Here is a 23,363-nt window from a genome sequence, read left to right on the forward strand (position 1 = left end):
TCTGGCAGGGGTCAGGAGTAGATTAGTCCGGATTTGTCGCTGACTTTTCCACAGCAGCGAACGATTATTGGTTAATCCGGCTATTACATCTATTTATTAGATTTTATATTTTTAATTCATATAAAGAAAGGTCGAGAATGAATCGGAAGAAGAATCTGTGTGAAGTATCTATCTGTGTCTATGCTACTGAAGCCGACAGAGCTTATATCCAAACAGTCTTTACTTCTATCATAATTTGTTGAGTCTCTCCTGCCTCAATAATTAATTTCTTCCTCGTTCTTTTTGACGTTGTCCAGCAGAGGCTAATATGAAGACATCATTTGGCAAACCAGACCCTGGAAAGCACCTACAATCTCTTCAACTCATTTGAAACTGAAGACAACGCCATGCACTGTCTCCGGTAAAAACCTGCTCCCCACCCTCACCTCTACCTACCTAGCCTTTGAGAGTGAGGACACCACGAGCTGTGCGAACATGGGTTCAGATCAACCCTGCATGCATTCGCTAGAGCGAAGGCCCATGTTGGGCGCCGCCTGCAAGCGACAGACCCACCGGTGTCTGCGGAAAAAGCTGAGGCCAGTTCGGATCTTATGGTTCGTCTTCAGCCTGGTGGCCTTAAGTGCCGTCTCCTTTAGTGCCTTGACCTGGAGCTCAGGGGGTCTCAGTGAGCCAGTGCTCCCCCAGGAGAGACTCCACCAGTCGGCCCCCCACAGGACTCTACTTTTCACCCCACCTCAGAAGGACCCGAATGTGTCAGCCGACATGCCAATAGCCATGAAATCGACAGCAGATGGCAACGAGAGCCACGGAGAGTACCCACGAGACCTTTTCACCCTCGAGGAGAGGCGCCAAGGAGCTGTGGTCCTCCACATGTTCGGCATGATCTACATGTTCATTGCCTTAGCCATAGTGTGTGACGAGTTCTTCGTCCCAGCGCTGACTGTCATCACAGAGAAGCTGACCATTTCGGATGACGTAGCGGGCGCCACCTTCATGGCGGCAGGCGGCTCAGCCCCGGAGCTCTTCACCTCCATCATCGGCGTCTTCATCTCACACAGCAACGTGGGCATCGGGACCATCGTCGGCTCGGCCGTCTTCAACATCCTCTTCGTGATCGGGATGTGTGCCATCTTCTCCAAGGAGATCCTCAACCTCACGTGGTGGCCGCTCTTCCGCGACGTCTCCTTCTACATCCTGGATCTGATCCTGCTCATTATCTTCTTCCTGGATAACATCATCTCCGTGTGGGAAAGTGTCACGCTGCTCTCAGGCTATGCCGCCTACGTGATCTTCATGAAGTTCAACAGTACAGTTGAGAGCTTCGTCAAAAATTGCATGAGCAAGAACCAAGTGGTAGAAGTAGAAGTGCAGCCCAAGGTGAGTTGGTTTCTTGACCTGCATTGTTATTCTCCCACCTCCCTTCACCACCATCCCTCCTGAAAGTACCATGTTATAGGAAATGTCAGACTATGAGGTGTGCTGTAATGAGTTTTAGTATTTTTGCTAATAGAAATGACCTTCAGGGTCTCCTCTGGCGTGGGAACGCCAGGCTTACTATGACAAATGTTTCAGTTGTGCATCTTTTTTTGTTTTGTTCTCATCAACGACCATTTTCAAAGATCACCCAACATGCAACGACCAATGCCAAACATACTGTAGCCTATGTTGTAAGAGACTAAGCTGATGCCATTCATGTTCATTACTTCAGAATGAGTAAAATAAGAGATGGGTGTGAAGTAGGGCCACTTTCAACAACTAAACTGACCATTGTGCATTGATGTGCTCCAAGCGAATGCTGCACAGGACTGGTGTACGGTATTCCACTGTGGGATTAATAAAACAGACTCAAATGTGTAATTCTGGGTTAAGCTCTACAAATTGTGTCCCGGTCCGAGAAACAAATCCCTCAGAATATCTCAGGAGCTATTTTTTTCCCCCCAGTTGAAGATTTCCTGCTTAAATATTGCTTAAGATGTTGCTTAAACACGCAAAACCACACACAGCGTGGCGAGGCGAACCACAAAAACAGGAAGTGGCTTCTGGGCGGCTCTGGTAGTCTTGGTCATTCGGTGCCATATTTAACTTTCTGCTCAATTGCAGAAACACTGATTAGACGAAAACTGCTGAAATCATTACGTTACTTCACATATGATTCACTCCCTCAATGACACTTGAGGGCAAAAGACGCTGCAGTGCAATTTGATACTGGTGTAGAGATTATCCGGGAGGATTTAGATCTCTTTTGTTACATGAAATGGAAATGAAATTTGGAGAAAGTTGCATTGTAAAGCTTTAATTAAATCTGGATTTATTCTAAGTACATAAAGGATATTTAAACTGCAGGTTACACAATGTTTGGGGGCTGGGGGGGACTCTCGAGGAAGCAGCCAACAGCTCCATTTGATGTGCAGCGTGTTAGCCACGATGCTAAAATTAAAGTCTTTATTAAAACAGGAGCAAGCATGAAAATAGGTCCTATTCCCGCCATACTTATTTCATCAAGGGCTTATGAGGAAGAAAAGAGTGAGAGCTGAAGTGCACAGGCTGAGTGCCAGAGAAGACTCAGGTGACCTTGAGCTGCAATGGATTCTGGGTACTTTGGCCAACAGAACCATGTGTGTGTGAGTGTGTGGAAAAACAACTTTTGATGGGGGGGGTGGGGGGAAATAGTGCGAGACAGATGAGTCGATCAAACCCCGACATCATGTCTCATCTCCTGTGACGCTCGCAGCAGATTAAGCTTCTCCTCTCTCCTGCACCTCTCGCCGCCCTGCTCATTGTTTTACCAGATATAGGTTGCGAGTTAACCTCCTTTTTATGATGTGGTCTGGGGTCTACGGGGTTAATAGAACTAGTAAAGGCAAACATATTATTAGAATATAATCATCTAAACACCCTTTTTTTTTTTTTAATCAAGCTCTGACACTTTGGGGACGTGCGTATTTCAAGACGCAAGTGTTATTTTGGGATTTAATTGGCAATTTAGCAGGCGTGCGTGCGTGTGGGTGTAAGTTCATACATGACTAAAGACAAGGATGAGCAAGCGAACTCATAACAGAGGCTTTTGTGATTTTTTCGCCGTGCTATATTTACGTGACATTCTCTACTATGAACTGAGAGCAGCTTTTTTAATCATGCCCCTGTCATGACTGGAGCTCCAAGGCGTCCTTAATCCTGTTCAGGTGTAAAGTATTGCATTGTAAGGACAATCGGATGTCATTCGACGCCACGCCCTTGGACTAAACACTTGATTAAAATGGGCTTCCCTGAGATTATTTCACGCATTATGATATTGGGATGCCCCCGACGTGTCTTACATTGCTGCCATAGACAGAAACGCCGGGCAGTCAGCAGCTACAGGGAAGCGGTGTCACCCTAAAGATGCGTTAGGTCGCTTGGTTGGCAATGTATGCTATAAATACCACGTAAATTTAGATCCTGAGAGTAACACGGACAGAAGTGTGATGTTCTGCATTTAGAAGTCATCAGTCATTTTTGGATTGTCTGGGACCGCTGCCTTTCATCTCATTACATAACTGCTTGTACTACTCTCTCTCTCTTTTTTTTTTTATTGAGATCAAGAGTTTCTTTTATGTATCTTGTTTATTCTGCTCCCGGCGATGTAAAAATAGACGGCTTTGTTTCTCTTATTGTCTCAAAAGTAATGCCTTAGCTCGCAGGCAGAGCGTTAAATGGTGAGAGCAGGGCTTGCTTTTCGATCGTTTGACAGATCAGAGGTGTCAGGGACGAGGCGTGACATTACCAATACGACGCACACAGAACTGTCAGACCTCAGTGTGGATGCTGGGTCTATTTAAAGCCATTGTTTTACGGCAGTTCAATGGTCAGCCTCATCAAATGTAATCTGCCATAATCTCGCAATCCAGTTAACACAACAATGAATGCTCCATAATGCCCTGCACTTAAACTGACTTGGAATTACAGAAAAGTAGGATAGCAAAGGCATTTCTCTTTCAGCGCGTCGTGTTTTGGGCAGGCGGATGGAAGTTCAGGACATCACATAGTTTGGGGAGTGGCGACATGTGCCTGCACAAATGCTCCTGCAGTTTGGAAATCCTCATGAAATCCATTATCACCGTGACTGCTGACCACTGGTGATGACTGTTTGACGCAAAGTTGCAGAAGCTCAGCTCCCAGTCAATAAATCATTAGGTAGAGAGGCTGAACATGACCTCTGGATGCACCGCCAAATAAACAGCATCATACCATTACTTAACAAATTACACTCACCTGCATTAACACCATACTGACTTACTATCACCTTTTAAGTTGAACTTGTTCGCAAAAAGTGGCTTATTTACACACATCAGCAGACGCTAAGCTAACCTGACGACCAGGTGGTTTGTTTCACAAATCCTTCTGGAAAGGCAAAGCTAGAAAATGTTTGGAAAAGGTTTCGTTAAGTCTGTCACAGGCTAACTTGAACCAATCACATCAACGGTAGGAAAGCGTGAAATGCGCTGTAGGCTATGTAATCAAACAGTAATGTTAGCAAGGAAGTGGTTGAATGCTAATGTTATTTAATAGTTATCAAATATGTGTGACGTCAGAGGAAAATTGCTGCCGGTCCATATTTCTGGCCACCTCATGTAATAAGTGCAATATTCACTTTTCTTTTAGCTCTGGTTTGGTCTCCACCAACTCCTGAGAAAATTGAGACTCTCTAGCTGCTAAACGCTTCATTATTTCACCAGCTAGTCGCTAACTTTGCTGTCACTGACGTTCGGTGCAGGTTTTTTTACAGCCTGCTGCAGCTGAAAGCGACTCTGTGAGTGCAGTGAGAGTGAACCAGACAGTAAAGTCGTGGGCCACACCAAACCAAAACAATGGGAGCAGTAGAGTCGGGTGACCATTGTCTGCTGATTCGTCACTATAACCCCTTTCATATACACGTAGCCGTTCGATCGCCTGTTCATATAAAATATTGATAACAGCAGCTTTAACTCAAATTTTGTAATAACGATCAAGTAACTTTCATAAACTCGTGTAATCCAGTTGATCCCAGTGCGTGACATGTGGTTTTATTCGTTCATCTTTGTCCCGAACAGATGTTGGAAGGATGTATTTACCTACTGGCTCCGGTCTGATTGGTGCCTAATACCTTTGTTTACTTAATGAGTGCTTAGCTGCTGGTTAATCTCACAACAAGGGCACTCTGCCTTAGCCCGGCGAGTTAGGTTGCCACCTCTGCCACCCTGTCTCCTGTGAGACGAGACCCTGCAGACTGCCTGGATTTCACCTGCTGTCACCTACTTTTCACAACCCTTTGCATAATCCGAATGTGTATTTGGTGCGTGCCCGTTACATCTACTGAGATGTCTGAGATGACGCTGACAAACACAGGATTTTTTATTTAAGAATACTGATTTAATACTGATGTAAGAGGATAGGGCTTTAAGGTAACATCCCTGCAACAAATACTATCTTTGTGAAGCTTAAAATATCCACTTTTTTGCGGATTTTGACGCTATAGTCATCTGTTTTTGTTGTGTTTGCAGTATATATAGTGTGCCACTGTTATCTTGTCACATCTGTCAAGTCAGCCCCCCCCCCCTCGGGTGACTTCACTGTCACACATCTTGGCCCTGTGAGCTACGAGGCTCCATAGGTCAAAGATGGCGTCATTTTACTGTATCGCTCCTCTTATTCGTGGCACGTTCTCTCACAGTTAAGCTGCTTAGTCTGCTGGTGGGGTCGGTGACTTAACGGGACAGAGTCGATGCCCAAAGGTCTGATTACCGAACACTTCACTTGGTGACTCGGTATGTGCAGAGTGGCCGAAGCAGGTCATCGACGCATGAGGCCTTTTCGCGCGACATCTGAACGCATCTCACACCCACACACTCGGTAAATCCTCATTGCACAGAGCCTGGAGACACAGTTCAAGGTCACAAAAGAGCTCGAGGCTACTAGTTTGCCTCACAGGCTTGGGGAGATTACGGCAGCGCAAGATGGAGGAATATGAATATCAACAGCTCGGGAATGTCTCCCCGGCTGCAATGATTATTTTCGTTATGGGCAATTAATCCTATAAAATAAAAAATCTATAACATATTTCTTAAAAATGTGAAAAATGCTCGTCACAGTTCAAAGTGATGTCTTCAAATTGCTTCTTTTGTCCAATGAGCAGTCCAAAACACAAATACTCTTCATAAATGACAAAGAAATGACGCAAATCCTCACATTTCAGAAGCTGGAACTGGCAAATGTTTGACTCTTTTGCTTGAAAAATGACTGAAACGAACAATCAAAATAATTGGCAATTAGTATTCTTCCGATCGATTAAGCTTTAGCTGTTGCTGCTTTGGGCATTTTTCACTGGAAAAGCAACAGATGAGTGTGTACTCGAGTTGGCTTTGCGTGCCGATGCTGATGTCCAACTGATCATTCGTCCAATCCTTTTCTTTTTTTGTCTGTTTGCAAAAAAAACAGACCAGTAAGCCGAGCCAATCACTGCTGGCATCTTCACCACACTCCACAGTGACTAAAGAAATGTAGCATTTTCCCATTCAGATCTGCACCACCTTCTTTTTATAGCAACTGTGATAGATTTGACCCTTTCAAAACCTCAACCTTATTAGGAACACCAGCGACGGTTTGCTCAGTCTGTACCTGGCATTAGTAGGGTCATCATATGTGCATCCCCCCTCGCCCCCTCCTCAGGACCACCTCACCAGGCCCGGCCCGGGCTTATCTTGTTATCTTGTGGCCTCTCTCATTGTTTGGCTGATGGACTGACTGGCTGCTTTTGAAAATACCGGCTCGGGCAGATCAGATTAGCCAGCACTTTGTGCACTATGGTTTCATGAAAGACGGGGGAGTGACGAACCCCTCGTCTACTTGTTATGACACACCAGAAGTCAAAGTTTGTCTGTCACGATGATGAAGTCGCTGTCTGTCATTCTGAAGGAAGAGCGTGGCCACGTCTGACAACACATCACAAACAAGTAGCAGTTGAACAACGCATATCATCTCACAATGTGTCATTAAGCTACATTTGACTATATGAGCTTTTTTACATGAAGCAATATGATGAATACGACAAGAAAAAAAACATCTCATACATACACTTGATAAATAGAGCTCACAGAGTGGACTTTAGGTTAGATTCTGCATTCAACCACATTATTAGATGCCTGCTATCGTCAATGTTGGATAAGCCAGCGTGTATCGAGGCAGATGTTGGTTCTGCTCAGATGGAAGGTGCGACCTCTGATGTATTACCGAGCTATAAATAGCGTCACGGAGGCGAGATCTTCCATCAGGATGCGCTTCAAAGATCAGTTACAAGGCGGGTTCTGTGCAGGGAGCAGACTGCGTTTCCTCCCTGTGCATTTGGACGTTCGGGCACCGGCGCCGATGCTGTGCACCGCCTGTATATTCACACATGAAACACGACGTTGCACGCTGCAAGGTTTTTTTTATTGTATCCAGTCGAATCCCAGTGTAACCCCACCTCACACACCATAACATCAGGCTGCACTGAATGGACCTTGTCACTAGCTCTGTATTTTGACGTGTGACGTGTTCATGGGATTATCTCCCATTATGACGGATGTCAGCCTAATTTTCTGCAAAATCCAGATGTGCCCCGCTGAACTCCAACCAAATTATAAACTACATCTGCTTCAGATTGCTTCTTTCAGGCTGGATTTTGCGGTAATAAAAGCAGCTGTCAAGCTAATTTCTAGGAAATTCCTCTTGAAATATTTGTTTTTTAATTACAGTGAAAGTCTGGTTTGCACAATACCCAGAAATATTAACCTTATTTTTTTTATTCTTCGACATGTACACATTGATGCTACTATGCCTGAGCTTCAGTGGATTTTCTTTCTGCAGAATCATTTGTACCACACATGGCCTGGTCCTCTATTTTTACTGTGTATTTCTATGAAAGCATTCATGTTTGAATCCTTTCAGCGGAAAGTTGTGGAAGTGACCTTGGTTTAAACTGAATGAAAAATAGGTGGAAGCCGATAGCATAGCCTGTGTGGAGGCCCAAGGTCAACAAAATAGAAATATTACTTGACTACAAATACAGAATGCAGAAAGTAGAGGAGAAATAGTTGCTCTGACGGTTTTGATGCCTAAATCATCAATGAAAATACACTTAAAGAAGCCGAGATGAGCCGTCTTTGTTTCTACATGCTCACTGGTGTGATGTTAAGGTCATACATGCACACACCTCTGCAAACACACACCTACTCGCAGAGAGAAACAGAGCTGTTTTGGCGCTCGAGCTCAGCCAGCGACAACGGAGTCCAATGATTTAAAAATAGCAAGCCTGCGACTTTGATCTCACCATGACGATGAGGAGTCCAAGTTTTATCATCTGCTCCAGCTGTGGCTCCTTGTCTAAGGAGGGGGAGGGGAGGGCAGAGCGCTAGCGTTGAGCCAGTAATTAGGTTTTTGGAGGTTTTTACCTTGCGTTTGGGCCGTCAGACCAGCCAATACAGATAAAGCAACGGGCCAATCAGAGCACAGCGTGTCGGGTTCTTCTCCTTCTGTCGTCCACAATTATTCCGCTTTTGTCCAATCCAATTTAATTGCATTCAGTGGTCATAATTGCGGAAGGCGAAGTTCTCATCTGCGTCACAGGTGCCGATGGCTGCTTTATGTCGGCCTGGATTGGTTATTGTAGTATTTGGCTTCCCCCCCTCCATTCTTATCAGAGCGGACAGTGTGGCTCTTCACTGCCTCCTCACTGTTGTTAACGGTTTGAAGGTCACGCTGTCACTTATTACAGAGTCTGTGTGATTATCAAAACGACAATGTAGTCTGCTTTAAAAATAATTAAAACACTGGAACACACTTATTATTTTATGCATTATACATGCAAAGTAAAGCCATTGTGAGTTGGGCCACTTCAGAGGTGTTTATGTAAAAAAAGAAAAAAGAAAAAGAAAGACATCTGTACTCGCCCCTGATGCCAATGGACCGTCTTCACACGGCCGCCATTTTCCCCTGACATCACACCAACTCCTAGCTAACGTCAGCATTTGATTACATCCAGTGTGTTTCACCTCCAGGCTTCAATAAATGTATCCAAGATGTACGTTGATATTTTAGAATTAATCATATCGTGTAACACCATCTATTGGTAATGTTAGCTGTAATGTTAGCTGTAATGTTAGCGGTTGGATGCTAACATTAGCCAGCTGTTAGTTGTCATCGAACAGAACTTAATGAGCTATTCAATTTGTAATCATCAAAATGATTTTAAAGCTGTTATTTTGAGGTGAAAAAGTTACATAGTGTTGCTTTAACTAACGTAGTTAGAGACCTTATTTACCTGTTTGGCCGCAGAGAGATCAGATGAGAGCAGTGCAAAGACAAATATGGATGAAGTTTGCTGCATCCGGCAGATAGTGCAAATCACTTTTGCGGTTTCATTTGATGGCGTTATCGCTCTGGCTTCATACTGGTGGTAAACCAGCTCGCAGCGCCGTAGATCCCGGGTTTTAAAACTCAGCAAGTTCACATCCAGTCACACTGAGCCCAGTCTTTGCTCGTGGTGCAGCACCATGGACAGCACCATCTCTACCGCACCGGTCTTCAGCACCTTTAAGTAATAGTGGCTGTAATGCTGGATTTCTCTCCTCTCAACCTCACCTTCAATCCTTCTTCTCCTGGTGCCTTTTTGTAAAAATGCAGTCGTGTCAATTTTTACCATCACCACCGGCTTCAAAGTAACCACCCGTAATACCTTGCGCTTAGCTGTTCAAAGACGCTACCTGGCATAGACATGAATTGCCAGATGGTTCGAAATAGGCCCAGATCATCTCTAATGCTCACCTGAGTGTATAATCTCGATGTGGCCCAGACAGCCTGAGTAACTCTGGCTCCAGCTCTGACTGCTGTCTTCACTGGAGGCCGTTTCTATTTGATCGGTCCGTTGTTTGAACCACTGCCTAATTTTAGCTGCTTCGACTAGCAAGTATACAGGTCATCAAATTTGAGATGAGCTGTCACAGTCCCGGGTATACATTATATTTTGCTTTAATCATTGTAATGGATGACAAATATGACCCTTGTCTGTTGAAGGTCGAGACGTACGTGCATCCAGATTTAGCAATGCCGGCTCCATGTTGAAAAAATAAATTATGAGAAACTCGAAATGAGATAATGCTGTTTTTTTGGTTTTGTTTTGTTTTTTTATTTCCAAGGGAGAGCCTGAAGGTGAAACGTTGAGGCTTGCAAGAAACTGAAAGCCTTATCGATCACGGGCTATTTTTGAAAGCGGGGTCGAATTAGCTAATGTAACTGCACTGTAAAAGCATCATGTGAAGGGCACCCAGATCCCTATCTCGTGGGCGTATGAAATGACACACACAACCACAGCGAGATGGAAACCGTGCATATGGTTGGCGCTGGCCGAGGGACTAGCCGGCCTTACATACTTAACTCCTTCCTCGGGGGGATTTTTGACCCTCAACATCAGCCTGGCTAAGCTGCGGCAGCTGAACATTACATCAGCTCCGAGAGTTACGGTTCGTGTAATACCCGTATTTTGTGAAATCCAGGGAGTGCTGCTGCATAGATCTCACAGTTGCAGAGGGACCTGACACCACGCAGATAGAGAATTTTTAAACCAAATTCAAGAAGGTAAACTCTTAAAATGGAAGTGATTGCAATCAGACAGTCTCTAATGAGCTAATTAGAAAACGCTCTGGGGCTCGGCGAATCTGCTGAAAGCCTCTCCTCCTCTGTTCTCGTCTAAGAGGGTTACCACTTATGTCCATCAGCGGCGGACGAGTGATGCATGAGGCTGCCCCCTCAACCCCCGTCCCCACTCAGAGCCCACCAAGGTGACCTGAAAGGGCTCCATCAGCATATAGCGCCGTCCGTGCTAAATGTGACCGGCCGGCCTGACTGACCAGCAGGAAGCTTCCTCTGCGTGCTTGCTCTCTATGATAAGGCTCTCTTTTGTGGCTGCTAAAGTGCTGATAATGCAGCAAAACACCACAGCAAGTCAGTCAGGATTACGTGAATGAGGTGTTATAAAGTAATAGCTGCTGACTTAAAAGGCAAATCTCTTGATGATGTGTGCTTTTCTTGTATGTTTGAATAAGATTTAACGAAATTGAAACTGAGCTTAGGAAGAAGTCTAATGATATTTGTTTCTTCATGGCATCAAATCCCCAAACTGGGAAATGAATCGATCCTGCTAAAAATGACATGCTTATCCAAATACTGACACCGCACTCCTCTCCGCCATTCATGCAAATGTGAATTCGTAACAAATCCAGAGTGATTAATCAAAAACTGTTCGTCAAAACTGAACAACTTGCAGCTAAGATTTAAATTGTGTCGCCCTCTCTGGCTCCATATTGTGTTTTCTTTAATTAGATAACGTTTCCGAAACGTTTTCTTCACTTTTTTTGTACTTTGTAGTCTACTGTCAGTGATCAGCACCTCATTAAAGCCTGCTAGCTGCACGATTAACTGAGCTAACTAGCCAACAGCAGCTACAGATAAGCCCATAAAACGTGGAAAACCCTTGAAGTATGGTCTGATAGACTAATATATTGTTGTTTACTGGAACTTAATAAAAACAGATGTGTAGGACTTAATATAACATCAGACCTGAATACCAAGTCTCCCTGCTTCCATGTCTATGGACATAGAAATCAGCTGTTTGGACATCCTGTCCCACAGCGTCTACAGTATGTGCACCAGGATGCATTGCATATAGAGGCTGCAAATAACGATTATATTCATTGTCAATTAGTCTGACGATTATTTTCAGTATTAATTGATTTATCATTTAGTCTATAAAATGTCAAATGTGACTCCAAAGTGACATCTCCAACTTGCTCACATTTAAGACGCTGGAACGAGCAAATGTTTGACATTAATCCGTAAGAAATTAACGATTAAAGCAATTAATTAATCAAATGGTTGTTGATGATTTTTCTCTTGATTGATTAATTGGTTTATTGACTTAAGTGTTGCAGCTTTTATTGCATATTATGTTTGAGAACAGTCAAAACCATCCCAGGTCGGAGAAGCGAGCGTGTCTACTTTCCCATTCCCCTGAACTCCTTATCATGTTAGGGCTGAGTTCCTGTTCACTAATGATATTGACATCGATCTCAGTAAACAGTAGTTTCAGAGCACGTTGCCTGTAGTATCCTAGATTCTGTCTGTGTACTTTCACATCATGATATATACATGCGAAGTTGTCCACAAAACACAATATATAACTTTATCAAAAAGGCTTCGGGCATGAATCTGGGGCAGAGAGCGCTGCGGCAGGAGCACAGTGGACACGCTGCAGAATATAAATACCGACTCCTGGAAGAAAACTTCTGTTCACCGTTTGCTGGAATCACAACGACAAGAAACAGCGTTCAGCCTTTTATTCTTTACAGCATCGGCGGATCAAAAGCAGCTCTGATACCGTCAGGAACGACAAACTGCACATTTGATCAGGCTCGCAGGAGGTCGTTATCGCACCTCTTGTGTTTACTCAGCTAAAACATTAAGTCGCACATCCACAAACTAAATGTAATCTGGTGAATGCGTCGTTTGGGGAACATTAATATTAACTCAAGAGTCAGTAACACAAGAAAACCGACTTTACAGTACACTACAGGCACGTGGAGTACTGATGTTCCTGATCAAACCCGGCTTTGCGTGATTACATTCACTTGCAAAAATGACACAGCAGTTTTTGTTCCCCTATTTGTCTCCCAAAAGCCTGAGTTTGATTGGTTCGTGGGAGGGGGGGGAGTAAGAGGAAGCAATTTTGGCTTAGTCCTGGTGAGCATTGCCTTGTGGGAAATCAACGTCGTGGCAGATCCTGTAATTAGTTCTGCTTGTTAGAAAAATGAAGGGGTTACTAATTAGCAAGTGGATGGCTTCTTGACTTGTTGTGCATCTTTTCCCTCCTTTCCTTGAAGATCATCATTATCGTCTCCAGGCAAAACGGGAGAGAGGGGGGGAGAGGGGGGGGAGAGAGAGATGGTGCTCAGTCGTGCTGCTCAACAGTTTAGCTCTAACACGATGAATCTAGATGGACAAATCTCGAAGGGCATTCTGTCATGCTCTGACAGACAGGCTGCCGACTGTAAGCACGTGTAGGCAAACGCCTGGAGCTGTGCAAGATTTCACTTTTCAAGTTTGCTTAACAAGCTGCAGGCAGTCTTGGTTTTCACATATCTTTACGGGCTCACAGATGCTTTATTTATAGTAGATCCACATCTCCTACAGTTTTTCAGATCTCCTGTAAGATCTACTTAATTTGTGAGAGGAATAGTTCAACATTTTTGCTCACCAAATATGCTTGTTTGCTTTCTGGCTGAGAGTTGATGGAGAAGTCTTCCGGTTTCCCTCATGGGAAAGATATTTATGGTGGCTGATGACGGTGACGCCATTTTCCTCTGACATCACGCTCAGGGTGTGAAGCTCAACTGTGGTACTGCTGTGTTGCAGGTTGAAAGCCATATAAACAGCAGGAATCTGACAAATCGTTTCCACACTTGATCAGCAACTGAAAAGACGATGGACAGTGGAAATCCTGATGGACATGAGGTCAATTTTCAAGATAAAACAGCACATTTGATGAACCATTAGCTTCTGATGACTCCACCTCCTAGCTACATGTAACATTACTGTTTGATAGTGTTGCACAATTCAATAGGAAAGGCATAAATTAGCTCTAAAAATATCAGCCCATGTCTTGGAAACATTCATTTAAGCCTGGAAGTGAAACACACACGATGTCAATCAAACTGTAATGTTAGCTAGGAGGTGGTTGAATGCTAACATTAGCTAATGGGTTATCAAATATGTAGTTTTATCTGAAAATATGGCCCAAATTCCCTCCAGCTTTTCATTGTCAAGTAACTTTTCAGTTGCTACTCAACAACTGAGGCAGCGTAAAATTCTCCCTGCATCCACCCAGAGCACAATGTCAGAGGAAAATGGCCGCCAAAAAACAGTTAGCTTAGCCTAGCATAAAGAATGGTATCAGGGGGAAACACCTCACCAGTTTCCTTACCATTCCTTACCATCTTCTTACCTTTATACAAAGCCAGGCTAGCTATTTCCCCCTGCTTGCAGTCTTTTACGTTAAAATAAGCTAACTTTCTTTTGGCGCTATCTTAATATTTAGCATTCAGTCATGAGAGTGTCGGCAACTTTCTCATGTAACGAAGACAAATTGTTGAAGCGTTCCTTAAATCTAAAGTCTGTGTTGATTCTGCTTGGAAGTGAAGATTATGATTGCACATTGGAAATACGTTTTAAAAAGTCTTCGTAGCCTGGCGCTATGGTTTCAACTCTGATTCCAAAATAGTCGGGACACCGTATAGAACGTAAATAAAAACGTGATGAGTGTTGGAGGGTTAATTTATTGCTGTGGCAGTTACAGTAGATGGCGTGTTGTAATGACAGTATCCCTAATGATGGTCCCCGCTCTCATATAATCTGCATTTTGATTTTTCAGATTTAATTCCCTGCAAACTCTCAGAAACCCAGGCAGCGCTGAGAGGGAAATTAAGTGGATATTATATGTAAAGTGGCTCATGAGATTTCTAAAATGTAATGCTGATTGCTGTTATCCTGATTCATTGTATATCTAAGGTATAATAAGATGTAAATTAAGGATTTAAAGGATCAAGCACAGCTATGATGGACTCAATCACACTGCACCATTGGAGACCTGGAGAGTGTGGGGAGAAAAAAAAAGCTATTATTCTCCTGTGTAATTTGGCTTTGGTGTCCAAGTATAAAGGAAATGCAAATCGAAATAATCCAGAAATAGACCCCGTTCGTGCACTCACGCTGCATACGAGACGACCCGTAATCCGCCCGTGATGTTCGAAAGTCAGGACTCGCAGCTTTGCTTTCAGCGTTTTCCACCAATGTGCTCAGATTCCTCCGAAAGCCCCCCCATCCCTCTGAGCTGTTGGCAATTTGAGCAATGAAAGCGGAAGTGCTTTTGCATGATGTCACACTCCTCATCGATAATTCTCCGTAACGCGGCGTTACACGCATGTGGCTGCAGAGGGACATTTATCTCCCTCTGCTGATCCGCTTCCAAGAATGATCCTGATGTGACATTACGTAAGAACTGGAAGGCAGAGCTGCCGGTATTAGAGAACACACAAACTCCAGAGAACATACTAATCTCCCTATGTGATTATTAGTCATAATATTTAACGCTGGCTTAATGAGCGACCCATGGCGTAATCTCTATCTGGCACATTCACCTGTTCTCTCCTAACCCTCCTGACTTGCCTTTGAGGAGGGTGATAGGGAGTGAAATAGAATAATTATACCTTCAGCGTGCAGGGAATTACCCTGCAGATACAAAAATGGGGGGAAAAAATTAGGTTATAGTTGAATAGCTCGGTGGAAAATCTCAGGATTAGCTCAGCTTCTGCTCCAATGTTTGATTTCAGCACCCACATTTCTGCAATTATTCTGTAGCTATACACAGGGAAACCTAATATATGGTAAATTATGAGCTGATAATCAGAAACAGTGGGACACAGTGGGAACTGACATTCACAATGACTGCAGTTATGGACCTTTCTGAATTTAAACTAGTTCCCATGTAACAGTTCTTTCAAGTTGAATTTAATTTGAATTAGTAAATTCCTAATTATACTCTAATTAACAGAAGGAGACATCAACAATTACATTTTCTTTTCTTTTTTTTTAAAGGGGCACAATGTTGTTTTGGAGAAGAAAATTCAAATGCAGAATTTTTATATTTACAATATTAATGAGGTAATAACACAAACTCAGAAATTCTAATTTTTCCATAATTGAATAAATAAGTTAATGAGAAAGAACACTGTTTGAAGCTAGAAAGGTGGCAGGGTCCGCCACATATAAACAAAGTAAAACAGTATGAAACTGTGTTGTCCTTTAAGGTCAGTTTGTTGATTCAGTTTATTCAGTCAGAGTTTGTTATTTAGTTGGTTTAGACTTAAAAAAGTCAGCCAGTGAAGATCTTTCTCTGATTAAAGTTTCTTCCCCAAAACTACATAATGCCCCTTTAATCCAGAAATCTGTCAGGCGAACACCCACATAAGTTTTCACCTCTTTAAACCGAGTTAACACTCCTCCGTCCCGATAAAGAGATTTGATATTCAATGCTATGCAGTGTCATTTAGCTTGCAAAAAAAAAAATGTTTGTGTGCCCTGCATTTTTAATCACTCACAAGATCACACTGGATATTTGTCTGCATTTAACTTGCCATTGTGTACTTTATCAACACACGCCAGTTCCTCCACATTTCACATTTCAACATTTCTGACTGAAAACTCTGTGTAGGCTGCGAAAACAAAGCCTCGATACGCTAAGATCCAAAACAAAAGCTCTGTGTTTGTTCCCCGTCGCAGTTAGATACAGAGGGGCCTTAAGCGACTGTTATTTCACACACATGCACGTTTTTGGAGATGAAGTGAGCGCAGTTCAGTCAGGCAGTTGGTGAAAGGCTTTTGTTTCAAAAATAGACTGTGTTACAGTACTGCACATGCCAAATAGCCCTGCTGAGAATGATAGCAGAGAACTGAGTGATTGTTAAAAGACTGGAGTCACTTTGGCTTGATCTGGCACGTACCCACTCTCAAAGGCAAAGTTATCACATTAAAAACTGGCAGCGTTGCGAGGCAAAAGTTTTTAGAGGTTTAAGCCCTCAAGAAATTTCTAGGGTTGTTTACTTAGTTGGAAATTTTTCGGGGAAATATGATTATTTGTTTTCTTGGCAAGAGTTGGAGGAGAAGATTGACGCCATTCGCATTTTGGTCCGTTAAACAGGCCATACAGATAAAGTTGGGCACTTTTTGAAGTGAAAGTGAAGAGAAGTGATTTGATTAAAGCCATTCAGCATCTTGGGAAATATGCTCATATACTTTTTTCCCACAAAGACATCAAATAAAGACAACAGACTGGTCTTAAAAACAAGACAGATTAAAGTTAACAGACATTAAAGGTTGAGAGTGTGCGAGGAAAATACTGAGGATGGAAAAAAATGATTTTTACCTCGAAAATTAGTTTTGGCAGGAAAAACCTGGACAGGTACGAGACATCATTTTGTCATTTGGCATGCAGAGAGGGTTCATCTAAGACCACGTGCGTCGCTCCTGCTTTGTGCAATTTGAGATGTTACAATTGCCCCTCGTTAGGCTTTCATATCTCTTTTTGCTACGCTAAGCTAACCAGCTGCAGGCTGTAGCATCATATTAAGCATACGATAGGTGTCATAGTGGTATCAGTCTTCTCATCTAGCTGTAAATAAGCGTGTTTCCCAAAACTATTATTGTTATTTTCCCATTTTTGCTTCCCCGCGATTACTCTACTCCACTTTTACAGTGTGAACAAAGATATGGCAGAAGCTCTGACATGAGTTGATGCCCTTGACTCAAACGAGGGGAACTGAAATGACATTTTTGAATGAATTTTTGTGGAAACTCAAGCAGACGCTCTCGTCTTGCTCAGCTTGTGACTGACACAGCAGGCGGGGCACAACAGTGTGGGGGGGGCGGGGGGGATCTGTCCCTCAAGTCTTGTCCACTTACATCACAGTCAGTCATCGCCATCACTGCAATGTCTCTCTCTATTGTCTTCTCATCTTGTCCGTGTGGTTGTGTGCGGCATGCTTCACATCTATGTCCTGTTTTCTCTCTCTCTCCTTCTCCCCCCTTTTACTTCTTCTTCTCTCTGTGTTGGATGAGAAGGCAAGTCCTGGGGCGCCGGAGGATGACGGCAAGTTGTCGGTAGGTCCTGTCTGATTGACACTCTTCCTGTCTGCTTCCGTGTTTGTCCCTGTTTCTGTGTAGACGTAGTAGCGTAACTTGTGTTTCTCCCACCATACTGTGAACGAGACATGTACACTGTTATCTCCAACCCTCAGCCTCCCTGTGTGCAGAGAGTAGCTCCGTCTGTTCTCCGAAAAGCCTTACGCTTACATTTTGTACGCGGCATGCAAAAGACGATCGAGGAAGGAGCATGTGTTTAGAAAAACCTACGACTCTTTTAATGCTTGTGTACTTCCAAAAAGGCACGCCCGAGTGCTTAACTTTTCATCCAGATTGCAAAGGAAGAAGATAAAACAAAGCAGCAGACGGAGAATCTTCAGGTTCACAGCGAGACGCCACCTCTTACACAAGCCCTGCCAGTCTCCCTTGCCTCCCGCTCACACCCATATGGGCCTGTGAATTAGCACCTGACACCTCCTGTGCCTACGCATCACCTGTGGGCAGCCAAAAGGGGGACACTCTCTGAGCAGCTGCCGCCTGCAACGGTGCCTAATTTCCCACAGTTCTCGGGTTCAGCCTCGACTGCTGGAGTGACCTTGGCGAGGGTTGTTTTGGGAGAAAGAACTCATATGCCACTTAAAGCGTGAATGCCTGTCTCAACCCGTGGGGCTGATATTATTAAGAAGCCGAGGCACTTTATGATAGTTTTACTGGGTTGCAGGTCCCGCTTAGGGGTTTTATGCAAAAGAGGATTAGGGAACCATATTCCAAACAGCTTGGATTAGAAATGGCTCTAGTAAAGTGCTTACAATTGATAGACTGATGTTAATATCAGTATATATGCTTCATAAGAACCTGTTGTCAGACCAAAGTTGTATATTTTTTTGCTTGCAAGAAACATATCCTAGGTAGAAAAGTGTCATCCCAGGCTGCAGGATGTTCGATTGACACCTTGTTTATCCTCTGACAGGCCAGGCCTCGGCTTCAGAGGGGGGGTAGTTCCGCCTCCCTGCACAACAGCTTGATGAGGAACAGCATTTTCCAGCTGATGATTCACACGTTGGACCCTTTAAGTGAAGGTAAGACAATCTGTACATAGAAACACAACTCTTCAGCACTTCTTCTGTCCACAATCGTCTCTTTTCTTGTCTTTTTCTCCTAAAAATGACCTAAATCCTGTTTTCAGATGTCAGAAATGTGCATAAAGACCTTTACTGCAAGAAAACTGCTGTGTATTATGAGAACATAAAAAGATGTTCACGCCCTGAGCTTGAGCTCACGTTCTTGGCTCACGGATAGCAGCACCAAGCAGCCATATGGTGTTTTTGGCAACATGTTGTGATTCAGTCCACAGTCCAAATAAAAAAATATCGGCGTTCATCCATACACAAGTGCCCCACGCTACATACATCTTCAAATCCGGCGCCTCCACAATAAACACTTAGAAATACCTCTTGCCTATACTGAATTGATCCCTTTTTTAGAAAATCGTCTGTACGAGACAAGGTGAGCTCGGTGCTGTGTCAGAGCACAGCTGAGGTGGAAGATCATTTTCCTTTAATCCAAGATGAAGGCCTATTAGCTTAGCTAAAGGAAATGTAAAACGGCAGTGTCAGTGCTCGGCGCAGGGGATGAATATGTTAATACGCCGGGGGAGGTGCAGTGTCATCCTATTCTCAACCCTCCGCGAAAAGACGAAGGGAAGGGGAAAAAAACGCATTAATGGAGAGCAAAGAGGAAACAGGGGTTTGGGGAGGGTTTGAAGAATTTGTCAGCAAAGTGTCTTCTTTTTAAGTCTTGTGAAAGGCCTTTGAATTGGATGTGGAAGCAGTATCTCAAGGCGTGATGAATCCTAATCTGTACCAAAAAAAAACAAGGAGAACGTTGAAAGTAATTCTTTTTTATTCCCTTTTCAGTTTTTATAGGAAAAGGGATCACATAGGGCAAGGTCAAAGAGCCATTTATAAGCATAAAACAATGACCAGACTTAAAATTTCCCCTCTGTGTGGACGTGATCGCATTAGCAGACGTCCGCTCTGTAGTGAGGAGGCATTTCGGCTTTCTCCTAAATGACTGTACATTCCTTGAAAGCCAAAACATAGAATGAGTCAGCTCAGAAAAGATTAATAAGCTGTGCCGAGACAGACCTTAAAGTGCCCATTAACATGCATCAACTCATTGAATCCAAGGCGTCCCGTCTCCCGTGTATTCATCTTTCCATCTGAGTGATTAAAATGTAAATCATAGCCTGCTGGGAAATGAAAGTCTGTACGGCCAGTCGTATATATACAAGAGAGGGTTATACATTCTCAACCCTGCCGCTCCTTCTTGAGCCGTTTCTCATTCGGGGCATCTAATGTGCACTGATGACGGTAGACTGACATATTTACTGCTTGTTTGCAGATTAATAGGCTGGATTGCACGCTCAAGAGTCGAAAGTCAAGTGTTTTTTGTTTGTGTTCAGGTCAAAATCGCTGCCAAGAATCTAAGAAATCATGTCAACATTCATTTACTGATATGTTGTTTCTTAAAAGTGGATTTAAAATGGTCAAACGGGCAAATTCTGCTCGAGTACGAATGCAACAGAAAGTATGCGAGGACGTTATTCCAGATTTGACTGATGAGTCTTTTGGCAAGTGACTGACTGGAAATTAATGCACTGAAACAACAACTACAGTGTGACATGACTTGAGGATTGGATAAATTGCCACAGAGAACAAAAGCAACACCTTGGGCTCCAGTTTGATTTGAATATATTACTTCGAAATTTCCATCTTAACACGTTGGAAGTTTTCACAGGCCCCAGTGAACATGTAACAATGATATCGGTCGGTACATATTAAAATCCACTCATCACATGCCTCGTTTGTCTGAGTGTGTTAAATAATATCATCGATCCATTACCGTAAGGACCCCGTTCGGAGACGAGTCTTCCGTGCACATTTACTGATATCATTAATGCAAAGGAGCATTTTGTTGGCGAGCTGGTAGCGTTGCAAGAGGCGAAAAGGTGCACTCATCAAAGACGGAGCCTGTGCTGCCTGTCCTTGTGTGCTCTTAGTCTTTAAGTGTAGCTCAGCGGGGCCGAGGGGGAGCTGGCAGGACTCCATCCATACATTTTTCATAGATATTTCTCAAAATAAAGTCGTCTGCACTTCCGTGCCGAAGGAAAGTCTGAGGTTGTTTTGCTAGTGCTGGGAAAAGGTTACGTTTCTCTTGTTAGACTTTTAGAGTGGGGGTAGCTAGAGGTGTGTGTGTGTCTGTGTGTTTGTATATGTGTGTGTTTGTATGTGTATGTGTTTGTGTGAGAGTTTTTCATGGCTTTAAAATTGTGACTGTCCTCCTACAGTATTTGATCTGCATTGTGGCCGACCAAACAGATTTAAATTAAAGTATTACTCTGCTACATCATCTTTACACTTTGTCAAGATCAAGGCCAGATTTCCTTCACGACAACATAAAGTCTTGGCAGGCTTTTAAGGAAAAACCTTGGTTAATGTTTGTAGGTGTCTGAGGGTTTTGTCTGTGCCTGTGTGGCTCTCTTAAAGGAAGAGTTCGACATTTCGGGAAATGCATCTTTTCGCTTTCTTGCTGAGAGATTGATGAGAAAAACTGACACCACTCTCATATTTATCTATTAAATATGAAGCTAGAGTTAGGTAGCGCTTAGCTTAGCTAAGCATAAGGAATGGAAGCAAGGGGGAAACAGCAGACACACACGTGTGGTGTCAATCTCATCTGGCTCTGGGCAAGAAAGCAAAAAGCTTCCCAAAATATCAAATTATTTAACGTGCAAGTCTTTTTGTTACTCTACTAGCACAATATAATGGGCTGTTCTCATCTTGGAATACTACCTATCAATGATTTAATGTGGGCTATCGCACTAAATATCACCTGGATTTATCTTGTCTCTGTTTCTGTCTTCCTATCTCTCTTTCCTCTACTGTCCCCTCAGAATTTGCTGACTCTGGTGAGTTACTCCTCTAATTTCTGTATCCCCCCCTCCTCCAAAAAAAAAATCTGTTTGTTCTCATTCCAACAGCCCGGAGACAACTTTCTTGCCCGACGTGTCTCCTATACATTCCCCAAGTGCTGCTGTTACTGTATGTCAATTCTGTACTGTCCATCCCTGCAGACTCTCTTCTTCAAATATCTCATTCTCTTCTGTGGATGTATTCTCCCTGGAAACCCTCTGTAACCATTTCTGCATTGTTTTCCCCATTGTCCCTAATCCTCTCTCTCCTCTTATGACCTCCTTTTAGTTCTAGCTTTGTTTTGTCGCTCCATGTGAGACAGGCAGAAGCCCAAAAGGAGATTTGATTTGGGTTTTTCCTGTCCGTCTTGTCCTCCAGCTCCTTGTATGTGAAGGTCCTTTACCCTGCAGACATTTTAGCTAAGCATCCCAGAGGTGTCGGAGGAAGACGGAGCACGGCGTCCTAGGTCTCTCGACTTGACAACGTTGTGCTTAGTTCATGATTTTGTGTATTGGGCAGATGGAGAAAAGCTGCCAGATGCTTTCTCAGTCCCCCGCACATGCCCTGTGTCAGAGTTCAGAGTCAATAAGAGCTTGACAGAGCGATTAATGGCATTGGACTAAAATTAGTTTCCCGCTACAGCCTTTTACAATTAGCTGTTCCCACCAAACTATTATGGATTTAAGTATTCGCATGCTCTTTGAGAGATACAGTGTATTGAGCATCCAAATTATGTTCAAGAACAACAGCTCTCTTGTACTTGTTATCGCGAATGTGCTTCAGTTTAATAATAGACCTTTAATCCTGCATGTTTTTTTTGTTTTTTTTTTCTTTTGGACAGAACATCGTAACAGTCTGGTACAGTAAGTTCCAGGCACAAGTGCCCGCATCTCTTTTTCCATCAGTGTGGAGCTACAAACAATATCACTTAGGAGTGGCATCAAATATTGAACTACAAAGAGAGATGGGGAGGGATAAGGGCAGAGTGGCTCTCACTCCGCTGCCTGAGCTCTCAGTGGATGGCTGAAACAAGCCTCCCAAAACAGCACTCAGAATTCAGGCTGCGTGCATGCCTTTGGCTCAAACCCTTCAATAAGATTTATCACCCCGAGATCTGAACTCCGGCGGTGAGTCCGTGCATATCCATAGCTGACGTTGACCTCACTATGGAGGAATATGGGCGCTTGCATATAACCACAGTCCATATAGAAGTGGTAAGTCTATGAAATTCATACATTTGCAACAGAAATCCTAACTAAATTGGAATTAACAATGCAGCCGTGTTTTCATCACTGCTCTGTGATGATGCAGTGCAGTACTATAACTACGGCGGCACAGACCTCATCTGATGCTTGCGTGCAGATCATTATCTCACTGAGATGGACTGGAAAGATCGCTCACAATGCCAATGTGGCCTTGGACATCTTTGTTGATGTTAGGCCATTTTTATTGAGCAGACGTCGTACCAAAGTCCTCCACAGGCTGAGCACAGAGAGGACAAGGTCGTTTGGCTAACACCAGTGTTGGCAGGACAGTACGCTTATTGGGTGAACTGGTGAGACAGAGGAGGACGTGTCGCACGGTTTGATTTGAAGGTGTCGATGCAGACATGTAGGGAAATCAGCCAAAGGGCAGCAAATGAGGTTTATG

At 43.5% G+C, this 23,363-nt stretch overlaps 1 protein-coding gene across 1 annotated transcript in view; it reads left to right on the top strand.

Annotated features, from left to right (window-relative positions):
- The first annotated feature begins 450 nt into the window (after positions 1-450).
- LOC141003792 (sodium/potassium/calcium exchanger 2-like) overlaps positions 451-23,363 on the top strand; it is a 38,332-nt gene continuing 15,419 nt past the window's right edge. The window contains exons 1-4 of the mRNA XM_073475257.1: positions 451-1,376; positions 17,709-17,757; positions 18,710-18,818; positions 21,695-21,709. Of these exons, the coding sequence (XP_073331358.1) occupies positions 475-1,376; positions 17,709-17,757; positions 18,710-18,818; positions 21,695-21,709 (1,075 nt within the window). The 5' untranslated portion in view covers positions 451-474. The remainder of the gene's footprint in view (positions 1,377-17,708; positions 17,758-18,709; positions 18,819-21,694; positions 21,710-23,363) is intronic.

The sequence above is a fragment of the Pagrus major genome, chromosome 10 (genome assembly GCF_040436345.1).
Source record: "Pagrus major chromosome 10, Pma_NU_1.0".
NCBI classification, from domain to species: Eukaryota; Metazoa; Chordata; class Actinopteri; order Spariformes; family Sparidae; genus Pagrus; species Pagrus major.